We start from the raw sequence: 12,866 nt of genomic DNA on the forward strand, positions 1-12,866 counted from the left end.
CTCCCACAGGTTGGTGTCTTGATACTGGTTACATAACAATCAGTCCCCGAAGTTCTGACATCACCCACTGAAAATTCTCACCAGCCTGGACAGCCAAAGGGGTCTGTGTGTGGCCGGGGAGGATGGCGGGGGAGTGAGCCCCATGGAACAGCCAGGAACTGGTAAGGGGAGGTAGGCATAGGTCCCAGTAAAAGATGGTAAATGATGGTGACCTTGAGAGGAAAGCGGAAGTATTTGGGTTTTTAAATTTCCCCCTAAGTTCCCACAAGATTTCATTGTTGCACCCACACTTCCCCACTTCCCCGCATAGGGAATTTTCAATTTCACTTCCCAAAACGCAAGTGACCAGAGGGCCTCAACTTCCTCATGTCCTCCTGCCCTGCCCCAGCTGTAACCTCTGTGGGGAAGCCTTCTCTTCTCCCGCGCGCGTCCGGTGTCACCCATGTCCTCCCCCGCTTGCGTCCCTCTCCCACTCCCACCCCTTCGGCCTGAGGGGAGGTCAGGCCTCTCGCTGCCCGTCAGTTTGCCCGTGTGCCCGCTTCTCCTTGCCCATTTTTATTTCCCCAGTCACCGCCCCGCCCCGGATTCTCTACTCCCTCAGCTTGCTCTGCTACCACTTTCCTGCCTCTCCCTCTCCCAAAGCAGATAAAAGATGAGGGGACAAAGACTGTGTGTGTCTGGGAAGCTGGGCAGAGACGAGTAGGTGCCGCGGGGGTACTCCGATGATTCCGGGGATTCTGAGCCAGCGGGAGGACGGCACGTGGGGAACGGCGGGCGCGGCGCGTAGTCAGGGAACCAAGGCACTGGGCACTGGGTGTCTCGTGGAGCCATCCCGCGGGGGTGTGGGGGGTCCACGGTGCTGGAAGGCGCGCAGGCCCACGGACCGTCGCCGCCTGACGCCTGCTCCTCGCCTTCCTAACCGCAGCACTTTCGCGAGCCTCCACACGAGGGGCGGGGCGAAACAGGTACGGTTGCCACGGCACCCGGACCACAGCCTCGCGAGATTTGGAATCAGCCAATGGGAGGTGGGGGAGGGGAAGACGTGGCACAAGTCTAAGGGGCGGGGCCGGGAGGGGCTCCTCCCTACCTCTCCCAACTGCGCCCTGCCCCCGCCGCGGCGGCGCGAGCCGCCCCTCAGGGACTGACCCTATAAAGGCCGCTCCGCGAGGAACGCGCTCCATTCGGCAGAGGGCGCTTCGGCTGGCTGGGCTGTGCGCCTGCGCAGTGTGGGTCGCTTCTCGTCCCCTGCCCTGGCCTGCGGCGCCTCGGCTCCGCGCCCACGCCCCGCTCTCAGCCGCCGCTCTGCCCCGCAGCAGCCAGCCCCGTGTCCGGCAGTATGTTCAGCTGGGTCAGCAAGGATGCCCGCCGCAAGAAGGAGCCGGAGCTCTTCCAGACGGTGGCTGAGGGGCTGCGGCAGCTGTACGCGCAGAAGCTGCTGCCCCTGGAGGAGCACTACCGCTTCCACGAGTTCCACTCGCCCGCGCTGGAGGACGCTGACTTCGACAACAAGCCCATGGTGCTCCTCGTGGGGCAGTACAGCACCGGCAAGACCACCTTCATCCGGCACCTGATCGAGCAGGACTTCCCCGGGATGCGCATCGGGCCCGAGCCCACCACCGACTCCTTCATCGCGGTCATGCACGGCCCCACTGAGGGCGTGGTGCCGGGCAACGCGCTCGTGGTGGACCCGCGGCGCCCCTTCCGCAAGCTCAACGCCTTCGGCAACGCTTTCCTCAACAGGTACCCACCCATCACTCCAGGGGGCGGGGGGCGCGGCCGGGGCACACACCGCACTGGGAGCCTGACCCTCCCGTGGCTGTCGCCCCGCCGTCCTTTGTCTCCGAGGCCCCAGTGAGACCCTCAGTGATCACTCCCTGGTCCAAGGGCCCTGCCGCTTCCCAGAGAAAACCCGCCGGTTTTCTAAGAGTGGGCGTTGCCCGCTCCCCCAGCTTCTGTTGTCCCCAGAATCTTCCAGGTTAACCACCGAGCCCTCCTGCAGATCCCAGCCCCACTCCCCTCAGAACCAGGGCCGCGGTGGGAAGCTGAGCCATTCCTGGGCTCCTTTTCTTGGTCTCCACCTCCTTCCCGCAGACTGGATGCACCTAATTCATGGAAATCAACCCTCCCTTCCCTGTCTCCTTAAGTGTCAATAGCAAAACACAATGAAACTTTTAGTCATTCCCTTTTCTGGTGCGGGGTGGGTCTGCTCTGCCTCCCCTGGGAGGGTGGTTTTGTGTAGGAGGGAGGAGGAGGATCTACTGTGGCTTGCTGACTTTGGGGCAGCCCCTTGGAGGCAGGGGACAGTTGAGGTTTGAACACTTCTCCCAAAGGCAGCTCTCAAGAGGTCAGTGCTGCCTTGAGGGATTTCAGGAAGCAGGATGAGGTGGTGGCAGTGGGAGCCCTGCAATGAGATTCTGGCCCTAAGCCCTTCTGTGCACTGAGAGACAGAATCTGAGGTTCCTGCACCCGCTTGGACCTCATTTTCCCAGTGAAGTGGCCTCTGTACACGATTAGAGTGATCTCCAGGACTCTGCCTCTCTCAGTGCTGTGAGTGAAACACAGTGCCCCCGCCCCTCAAGGAGTGCAATGGCCAGGCTCACTTTTCTCCAAAGAAACTTGAGACATCCCGGTCCCAACCCCCAGGCATACCAAAGTACTTCATACGAAAGGACTACCTACCAAAGTACTTCACAGACCCTGCCCTCCCTGCCGCCCACATTCACGGACTCCACATGCCTTTCAAATTCTGCACCAGGGAAGCGCCTCTGAAGGAATCTTTGAATCCTGCCTTCCAGGTCGCCGCCCTGCGTGGTCACATTCCTTTCCAGATGCCATCTAGCCGTGCAGGGCAGCTTGCCCTAGAGCCAAGCCGGTGGCCAGGCCTACTCCATGCACAGAGCTGACCTTCAGCAGGGTCTGTTGCCACTTCCAGTCATTTCAGACCGCCCTCCTGTTTTGTGGACGTTGATGTTTGTCTATCAAGGTCAGGTTGAGTGCAGCTCTTTGGGCTAGGGGCCCTGAAGAGGCAGGGTCCTCTTGCTCTGACCTTACCTCGTTTCAAGATTTGTGCTTTGCGCACTGGTAGAGAAGTGATTAGCTGAAACCATTAGCTGGTGGGAGCCATTCGACCCTGTGAAAAGTTTGGCGGCTGTGCCAGAAAGTCCAAGTGTTCGGTCTCTGCTTCCATGCAAAACTTTGGGAAACCGTGGGAAGGGTCACTGCCCCCGCTGCCTCTGCTGTCCTGAGCTCTTCACTTTCCTTGTGAGGGCACACCTTTTTTGAAAGGAGAAACATGGCACAGGACCAGTTTTCTGAATTTGGAAGCCTAGAGTTTCAGAGCTGGAAGGATCTTAGACATCGTCTCCGCAGCTTCCACCTCACTGGTTCAGGAAACCGAGGCTCAGAGGGTCCAGCTGATTTGAGGAAGTCACCCCTTAGGTCAGCCAGCACTGACTGCCTGGTTTTTGCGCAGCCAGTTACTGCCTTCTGCTGCTTCTACCTGAAAAAGAGCAATTCAGGATTGCTTTGTCCGAGACTGGTGCTTTGATGACTTTGGTGCCACAGGATCTGAGAGGTGGCACACGTTTATTTCCTTCTTGCTGCCACCTCATCTCCAGAGGATCCCTGATCACTGATGGCCTTGCTGAAAGGGCCCTGTCAGCCCGCGCTGAGGCCCCGAGCTGTGTCAGGATGTGTAGTGTGGGGAGTGTGCCCGGCGAGGAGGGTGCAACAAAGGGGGCTTTTCTCTGGCTGATACAGCCTCTCCCGGCTGAGTCTTAAAGAGACTCATTGAGTCGTGAACTTGACTTTCCGACCTTTTTCCCATATGTGGCTGCTCTAAGAATAAAATCAGCTGGAGCAGACCAAGGCAAGGTGCAGTCAGGGTGTCGTAAGAGTGTCTTGCGAAAACTCATTGCATAACTGGGACTGCCACCTGTGCGTCCTTGGTGAAATGGAATCAGAGGCATCTTTGCTGCTTGCTGCCTTTCTTGTTTTCTGCCATATACCCTGGGCTCTGCAGAGCAGCTGGTTTCTGGGTCCTGTAGATATTAACTTGCTTTCTGGGCTCATTTATGAGGCATTTTTACGTATGTGACTTGGCTTCCCATCCTTCTATTCTGTAATCATCTCTCCAGCGCCTCCTGTCCCCAGCAGGAAGGCCAGGCCTGACCTGCATGCATTGCTGCTGGCACTGGGAGAGTGAGGCCCACATTTTGCTCGCCCTGTGGGTCAGCTGGTCTTGCTCCACTGCTTTACAGAGCACCCCTTGCCCTGGCCAGCTGCCCTCTGCCTGCGGGCCCCTGGTTGCTGGGGGATGGGGCCAAAGGGAGAAGCTGATTGGCTGGGAGTCCTCCCCTCTGTTGGAAAGGCAGCTTCAAGTCTGTGTCCTACAGATAATAGGTCAGTCTTTTCTTTGCTCTCACTACATTTTTCAGAGAAGTTTTTTTTTGTTTGTTTTTTGAGACAGAGTCTCGCTCTGTTGCCCAGGCTGGAGTGCAGTGGCACACAATCTCGGCTCACTGCAACCTCCACCTCCTGGGTTCAAGCAGTTCTCCTGCCTCAGCATCCTGAGTAGCTGGGATTACAGGCATGTGCCACCATGCCCAGCTAATTTTTTTATTTTGGGTAGAGATGGGGTTTCACCATGTTGGCCGGGCTGGTCTTGAACTCCTGACCTCAAGTGATCCGCCCACCTTGGCCTCCCAATGTACTAGGATTATAGGCGTGAGCCACCATGCCTGGCCTTTCAGAGAAGTTTTTTTTTTTTTTTTTTTTTTTTTTAATTTTTTTTTTTTTTGAGACAGAGTCTCGCTTAGTCGCCCAGGCTGGAGTGCAATGGCGCGATCTCGGCTCACTGCAAGCTCCGCCTCCCGGGTTCACGCCATTCTCCTGCCTCAGCCTCCCGAGTAGCTGGGACTACAGGCGCCCGCCACCTTGCCCGGCTAATTTTTTGCATTTTTAGTAGAGACGGGGTTTCACTGTGTTAGCCAGGATGGTCTCGATCTCCTGACCTCGTGATCCGCCCGCCTCGGCCTCCCAAAGTGCTGGGATTACAGGCGTGAGCCACCGCGCCCGGCCCAGAGAAGTTTTTAAAGGAGCTTTTTCTGTGTCCAGTGAGGGATCCCTGCTCTCAACTGGGACTGTGCTTGCCTTTCTGGGCTGTTACAAGCTTAGTGCGAAACTCAGATGTGTGTCGCTAAGCCCTGGCCCACAAGTCGCCAGCCTCTCCATGGCCTTGTTCTTCCTGAGCCTGCTCCGACTTTCAGAGAATAGGGTGTCTGTGGTTCTCCGTCCCACCGTCTACCAGCCTGTGTGGTCCCCAGCTTTTGCCCGCCGTCCGTTTCAATTCCCTCACCCGAGCGGCTGGTTGAAAGGGCAGGGCTGGCCGTAGCAGTAGTAGGAAGGGGCCAGCTCTCTTCAATGTGGACATTTAGCCAAGTGGTGGAAAGATGGGATTTCAAGGTCCCAGTGTGACCTTCTGTCTCCCCTCTGAATTGAATGGTGACCTAGGCTTGCACAGTTTTCACTAGCAAGTCAGCAGCTTGAAAGTTGATCTCTCAAACTCTAGGGGAAAAGTAAATGTGAGGAAGTGCCGATGTGGGTCAGTTTGAGCCTGCTGGTTGCATTCCCGGTTGAGAAAGTCTGTACAATTTGCCGGCCACCCCTGGAAACTAAGACAATAGAAAACCACCTGTCAGTTCCCTGCTTCAGGAGAGGAAGCCACAGATGGAGCGAAGGAGTACAGAGAGCCCTTTGTTGTGTCCGGAGCAGCAATGACTGTGTCTTGATGCCTGTCTTCTGGCTCTTGCTCTCGTGTAGGTTCATGTGTGCCCAGCTGCCCAACCCTGTCCTGGACAGCATCAGCATCATCGACACGCCCGGAATCCTGTCTGGAGAGAAGCAGCGGATCAGCAGAGGTAAACAGCTCTGACTGCAGCTCGGCCGCTGGCTTTGTCACAGATCCTTCTCTCTAAGATCTGCAACCTGGTTCAGATGCTGCCTTTGAGATTTCTCCTTTTTTTTTTTTCTGAGACGGAGTCTTACTCTGTCACCCAGGCTGGAGTTCAGTGGCACGATCTCGGCTCTCTACAACCTCCGCCTCCCAGGTTCAAGCCATTCTCCTGCCTCAGCCTCTCGAGTAGCTGGGACTACTGGTGCCTGCCACCACGCCTGGCTAATTTTTGTATTTTTAGTAGAGATGGGGTTTCACTATATTGGCCAGGCTGGTCTCAAACTCCTGACCTCGTGATCTGCCCACCTTGGCCTCCCAAAGTGCTGGGATTATAGGTGTGAGCCACTGCGCCCAGCTGCCCTCAAGATTTCTTCCAGTCTCAGGCTTTCTAAAAAAAAAATGTGGCCGGGTGTGGTGGCTCATGCCTGTAATCCCAGCACTTTGGGAGGCCGAGGCGGGCAGATCATGAGGTCAGGAGATTGAGACCATCCTAGCTAACATGGTGAAACCCCATCTCTACTAAAAAATAGAAAAAATTAGCCGGGTGTGGTGGCGGGCACCTGTAGTCCCAGCTACTCAGGAGTCTGAAGCAGGAGAATGGTGTGAACCTGGGAGGCGGAGCTTGCAGTGAGTCGAGATTGTGCGACTACACTCCAGCCTGGGTGACAGAGCGAGACTCCATCTCAAAAAAAAAAAAAAAAAAAACGTGTCCGAGTAAGAACCCATTTTACATCAGCCTCCCATCTCCACAGTGCTCTGTGCACTGAAAGGGCGGGAGCTGCTTTCTTCCTTGGCTCCCTAGGCCCAGGCGATGGGAGCAACCACGGTGAGACTGCAGCCAATCTTGTGTGGCTGTCATACTTTTGAACCCTTGGGGCATGCTGGAAACAACAGGATCAGAATGGCCTTGGGCCATGCTGTGAGTGTGCAGGAAGCATTGCTGACTGTGAACAAGCCCCTGGTCCCCAGAGCTTATTAGCCTTAGTCTGTGTTTAAAAACCTTTGCCCCCCCAAAGCCATATACATTCCTCACGAGTCCAGCAGGACTGAGAGAGAGCCAAGCAAAAGGAGAAGCTGGTAGAAATTCATGGAACAGTTAGGGGCTGGTGGAAGTTTGCTTATATTTGTTTAGAGGTTGATAGCAGCCTCCCTGGCTGAGGCCTTCATGCTGTGCAGTAGTGCGCCATGCCCATTCCAATTGTGTAAACTCCTGCCTAGATTCTGCCAAGCTCTTTTGAAGATCTGTTTCAGGATGAGCCTGAACTGGGTCCTCCCATCTGTAACTGCCCCTTTTTCGCAGAAGGGTGGGGCACTTTGGGGCCTGATGCTTTCTGGGAGGAGCTTGAGGGTAGGCTGGTACCTGGCAGGTGGAGTGGAGTCTACAGCTCCAAATGTGAAAATGAAATAAGATCAAACTCAAAGAGGGGTTGAGGACAAGGGAGCAAGTTTGTTGATGATTAACTTGCAGATCTTTCCCGTGTCCCTTACCCTCTGGACTGGCCTGTGGTCCGTGAGCCTTGCAGTCAAAGCTGGCAGCTAGGATTTGGGGTGCACGTATCTCTCTGCTGGGGCTCTGAGGGCATGGGGACTCTGTTCTTGGAGCTGAGAAACCTTGCTTCTCTTTCCTTCCAGCCTTGCGGGCCTTGCCCGTGTGGGATTGCATCAGAGCGTACTGAAATCATTGCCCCTCATCTGGTTTCATAGCTGCCAGTTAAGCTGTTAGATTCTCCCACCCCTGGTGATGGTGACGCTCCTAGGAGTTCAAGGGAGTAGATTTGGAGACCCTTTCTAAAAGAAAAAAAATAAGGCGAGGGCTAGTATTTTTATTTCTTAGTGCTATTATTGTTCCAACCTAGTTTTAGTAAATACCTGATAAGCAAAAACCCTGTCGTTTGCCAAAGCAAGGTCAGAAAATCTGAATAAGTTACTTTTTTTTTGTTTTTGTTTTTGTGGGTTTTTTTTGAGACAGAGTCTTTACTGTGTCGCCCAGACTGGAGTGCAATTGTGTGATCTCGGTTCACTGCAACCTCCTACTCCCTGGTTCAAGCGATCCTCCTGCCTTAGCCGCCCAAGTAGCTGGGATTACAGGTGTGCGCCACACATGCCCGGCTAATTTTTATATTTTTAGTAGAGACAGGATTTCACCATGTTGGGCTGGCTGGTCTTGAACTCCTGACCTCAGGTGATCCGCCTGCTTCAGCCTCTCAAAGCATCATCACAGCCTTGAACTTTTGGGCTCAAGCGATCCTTCTACCTTAGTCTCCCGAGTAACCGGGCCCACCGGTGCGGGCCATCGTGCTCGGCTGGGGTTGTATGTCTTGTGTTGCTTGCCTTGACCGTTGCCCTCTGAGACACTCTCTCCCCACCGCTTACTCCCTCTGCTTCCTTTCCCTGGTAGGAAAGAGGCAGGCAGAGGTGTCTACACTGGCTGTCTCTGGGACAAGCACCAAAGTGTATGCTCCATATCAGTGGATCTGCAGACACAACATGGCATTTTGATTGGGAGCAAGGGGTGGATGTAGGTGTTGCCTTGTGGTCCCCGCCTTGGAGTTGCTTGTGCAGATGACAGGTTGGAGGAGCAAGCCAGCAGGACACAAGGCTGCTGTCAGTGTGCTGACCTGTTCTGCCTGTGTCGCCTCCCTGTCCCCTCCAGGCGCAAAGTGTGGCCCCTCTGCATCCCTGAGAGGCCAGGCTCCCCTATATCCACAGAAGGTCATCTCTAGCCATCATGGGCAGGAAGGAGCTGGTGGCTGAAAGAGAAGTACATCACTCTGATTGGAGGAGGGGTTTCCTGCTGTGAAGTAGCAGAAGATCAAACCGATTTTACTAGACCATTTCTTTTCCTCCATAGCCCTGGCGGCCTTGGTTTAGATGTGTCTTACTGAAAGTTACCTGATTAGGGTTTGAATGATGGTGTTGTATTGTCAGGAGAAAGCATCGCTCAGTACCTCTTGGAGGTGCTAGGTGTAAACTCCAGGATGAGCCCCACTAGGTGGACACAGGAGGAGTGGATTTCTGTTTCCGGAGGCCACGCCCATCAGTCATGGAAAGGCCCGTGTGACCTGTCCAGCAGAGGAAGTCGGAGTCAAGCAGCGCGTTCCCGGCAGGGCTGGCTGCCTACTACTGCCTTTGCTGGTGGCGTGAAAGGCAGGTGTTTCCCTTTCAGAAAGATAGGGCTGGCAGAGCACGCACATGGGCCCCAGTGTGACACGCCTCCCCTGTCCTGCCAGCGCGTTCCCTGGAAACATGTCCTTGTGGAGGCCGTGGATGGACATTGGGGTTGCTGATTTCATTTACTTCCATTTCCCACCCCGTCTGGCCCCTCCTGGCCTCTCCTGACTCTTTTTCCCCTTTCCCCATGGTCCTAATGTGTGCAGGAAACACGGTCTGGAAAGATAAGGTGGGCTGGTGCAGGCGCAAAGCGGTCAGGATGCAGCCGGGCTCTGTCAGGGATCCCTGAGGACTGCCTCAGGGACGAGAAGGGGGCCGGGTTGGGGTCTCTCGGGCTGCCCTTGCCTGTGTGCTAATCTGAGTGACTTTAAAGATACTATTCTCCTGTGTCAGCAGAGAAAGGTGGCCTCTGGGGGCTGCGTTCATTCTTGAGTGCTGCCTGTGTGACTGATAAGGGCACAAAGGGCAGCTGGGCCTGGCAGGGGTGGTGCCCTTGGCTCCAGGGGCTGCCGACCAATTGCGTGGTCCCGGCAGTGCCTGGATGCCGAGTCATCCCCTGGCGGGGCCTCTGTGGGCAGCCTGGCCAGTTCGTTCCCCATCGTGGTCACTAGGCAACTGTGAACAAAGCGGGAGTTTTTGTGCCTCAATCTCCCCATGAAAGCTGTATCGGCAGGGTAGTGTTGCTTCAACTTGCAGTAGCAGATCGGAGACCTGGCCAGCTTTGTGTCTGACTTTCTGCTGGCCACTGCCACGTCAGTGAGCTCCACTGAGTTATCACAGCTGCTGCATCTAGGAGGAAGCTCCTGCCTTTCAGAGGAGGAAGCAGGGGCTTAGGAAAGTTAAGTAATTGGCCTAAGATGACAGCGAGGCCAGCAAGTGTCGGCGCTAGGATTTGGACCCAGGCAGGGGCTGTGCTCCTGCTGTGGCAGAGCTGGGAAGGGCACCTTGGCGTGAAAGCTGTGGGTCCAGGAGTGCCGAGAGCTTGGGTCAGACAGATCTTTGCCCTGGTTGGGTCATTACTGTGGAGGTCTTCTCAGCCCTCCTGAGACACACAGAGGCCACCCTCTGTTTCTCTCCCGCCCAAGGTTAGACTCCAGTCCTGAAATGGACCTGAGGTCTGGGGCTTTGAACAGCAGTGCTGGTATTGTCTTCCCTGTTCCCTGTCTCCAGCCATAAATGACCCCTTGGGCTATCCAGGGAGCCTGGTGGCCTGGGCTCTCATTTGCCCTCTGGTGGTCTGCAGGCTCCCTCTAATCCTGGGAGCTATCCTGATCCTTAGTTGTTGGATGGGGCCTTCCTGCCCACACTCCCACCTGTGTGTCCTGAGCCCTCTGGCCCAGAGGCGGGCCTGCATCGTGGGCCGCCCCCACTTGCTGCCGACACCTCCTGAGGTGGAGATGCCGCTGCCAGCAGCCCCCCCAGGCTGGGGTTTCACCAGGGTGCTCCGAAGACCATCAAATGCTCCCAGGGGCAGCCCAAAGGCCGTGAGCCAGGCCAGGTGCTGTGTCCTTCTTGGATTCAGCATCCACAGCACAGGTAGATCAGAAGTTCAAGTCCCACATCAGTACTTGGGGAGCTGAGTGGCTGTAGGGAGTTGCCATAGTCCCTGAGAACTGCATCAGTCCATCAGGAAACAGCACAGCTGCTCCGGTTATTGTAGATTACTGGAATTTACATGTTAAGCTCTTGCCTTAGTGCCTGGTGTACAATTAAGTGTTCAAGTGTCAGCTGGTTCATAGTCAAGAGATTGAAAAGCCCAGGGCTTTCCAGACTATGATCTGAGTAACATCCTGGGGAGTATCAGGGCAGCGCTGACTCAGCCGGGGTTTCCCATTGGGTTCCAGGCCCTCCTTTGCTCTCAGCTCCAGGCCTCCCGAAACCCCCTGCTCGTCCCACCTGACTGCGGCCTCCCTCTGGGGCCCAGCAGGCCAGGATGCCAAGACAGCTTTTGGCCTCAGCCTCTGCTGGGGGTGTGCAGGCTCTGCCGCAGAGGAGGCGTACCAGGCGCTGCCTGCGCTCGGCACCTGTTCCCCAGGCTGCGCACTGGCGGTGGGCTGGGGAGCAGCTGGCCAAGCGCCTGCAAACATTCCGTTTATATTTGGGGGATGAGGCATTCTTCATGCGTTTGAAGTCCTTGCCTACACACCCATCAGAATCTGAGCTTCTTAAGCCCAAAATACAAATCCTGCGAGTAAATAAGAGCAAACATTTACTCCTGCTTGCAGTGTGCCAGGCTCACTCCATCCTCCCGCGGCCCTCCGAGCTGGAAACCTACTGTCTTCATGTTACAGATTGAGAAGCTAGGAACCGAGGTTCTGAGAGCAGAGGCCTGCTGGGTCATACAGCTGGTTGTTGAGTAAAAGGTTCAGGATGGAAATGTGGGCCTGATTCCAGAGCTCCTCTGCCCCCTCCCGCCCCTCTTTTCTGCTCCTGTCTGATTTGCTGGGGTCTACGTTGTGTGTAGTGAAGTCCACCCTCCTCAGGTGCCCGGCTGTACAAAGCATTCCTGGACGGCCACCACCATGACACAGAGCATTCCCATTGTCCGAAAGTTCCCGTGCCCCTTAGAGTCACTCCTGGTCCCCAGGCAGCCCACTGACCTTTGCCTTTTCCGGAATGTACCTAAATGGAATCATACAGGATGAAGCCTTTTGCTTCCACCTTCACTTAGCAGGATGCTTCTGAGCTGCATCCATGTGTTTGAGAGCACCCGTGGCCCGCTCCTCTTTGTTGGGGGTCCTTGTCCCATCATAGGGATGCACCATCAGTTGTCATCCGTTCACCTGTCAGGGGCGCCTGGGTTGTTCCGCCTGGGGCAGTTTTGAGTCAAGTTCATGCTTTGTGTGGGTGTGTGCTGCTGTTGCTCTCAGGTAAAGCTGAGGAATGGAGGCACCTCTGTGCTCCCCTGGAAAACCCTTCCCGAGGAGCGTCAGCCTGAGCAAGCCCAGGAACGAGGCCTCGGGTACGGATTCCTCTTAGTTCCTGGATCTCTGTTTTGTTTTTCTGGGCCCAGCGCGCGTTGGAAACCTGTGTGATGGAGAGCTAGGGCGAGAAATACTGAAGCCCACGCAGCTTGAATGACAGGAAACAAAAGTTGATTGAAGACAAACCCTCTATTGTTTCATGTTCTAGAAATCTTTGGAATGTATAAAGCAGCTTTTCCCCCTGCGGCTGGAACTACCTGTGTTTTGGAGGCTGCTGGGGTAGGGCAGGGAGGCCTGAGAACCTCCCTTTTCCCCTTCTGCACTGGCGGGAAACATGGTCCGGCTGTTGTCAGAAAGGCAGATCCTCTGAGGCCAGCGCCTGGAGAGAGGACCCCAGAGCCACAGTGGCCTGGAGGAGGCTGGGCGGGATGTGGGTCGCCATGAGAGGCACCTGCGTGCGCGCTACCCTGAGGTGCCACGCCTGGCTCAGCCTGGTTGCCTGGAGCCGCTCTGTTCTTTCGTCCCACACCCCCAGGACTTCTCATTTTCATTTTTAAAAATTGTGATAAAGTACACCTAACATATAATATTTACCATTTTAATCTTTTTTTTTCGGGGGGAGATGGAGTTTCACTCTTGTTGCCCAGGCTGGAGTGCAATGGCGTGATCTTGGCTCACTGCAGCCTCCGCCTGCCAGGTTCAAGTGATTCTCCTGCCTCAGCCTCCCAAGTAGCTGGGATTACAGGTGTGCGCCACCATGCCCGGCTAAGTTTTGTATTTTTAGTAGAGACGGGGTTTCACCATGTTGACCAGGCTGG

The 12,866-nt window shown here is 55.5% G+C and overlaps 1 protein-coding gene and 2 long non-coding RNA genes across 4 annotated transcripts in view; 2 read left to right on the forward strand and 1 right to left on the reverse strand.

Annotated features, from left to right (window-relative positions):
• The first annotated feature begins 127 nt into the window (after positions 1–127).
• The window catches only part of EHD1 (EH domain containing 1), a 27,926-nt gene continuing 15,187 nt past the window's right edge, over positions 128–12,866 (forward strand). The window contains exons 1-3 of one of the 2 annotated variants that reach the window (XM_015113763.3): positions 128–161; positions 1,314–1,740; positions 5,821–5,918. In XM_015113763.3, the coding sequence (XP_014969249.1) occupies positions 143–161; positions 1,314–1,740; positions 5,821–5,918 (544 nt within the window). In that variant the 5' untranslated portion in view covers positions 128–142. 2 annotated transcript variants of the gene reach the window in all.
• On the reverse strand, positions 1,209–6,353 carry LOC144334146 (uncharacterized). Its single transcript, XR_013403599.1, has 2 exons — positions 6,260–6,353; positions 1,209–4,694 (listed from the first exon to the last, which is right to left on the reverse strand). It is a non-coding gene; the product is annotated as an uncharacterized LOC144334146 (long non-coding RNA).
• LOC144334140 (uncharacterized) overlaps positions 8,954–12,866 on the forward strand; it is a 4,483-nt gene continuing 570 nt past the window's right edge. Inside the window, exon 1 of the long non-coding RNA XR_013403592.1 lies at positions 8,954–12,831. This is a non-coding gene — a long non-coding RNA (uncharacterized LOC144334140). The remainder of the gene's footprint in view (positions 12,832–12,866) is intronic.

Source organism: Macaca mulatta, chromosome 14 (genome assembly GCF_049350105.2).
Source record: "Macaca mulatta isolate MMU2019108-1 chromosome 14, T2T-MMU8v2.0, whole genome shotgun sequence".
Lineage (NCBI taxonomy): Eukaryota > Metazoa > Chordata > Mammalia > Primates > Cercopithecidae > Macaca > Macaca mulatta.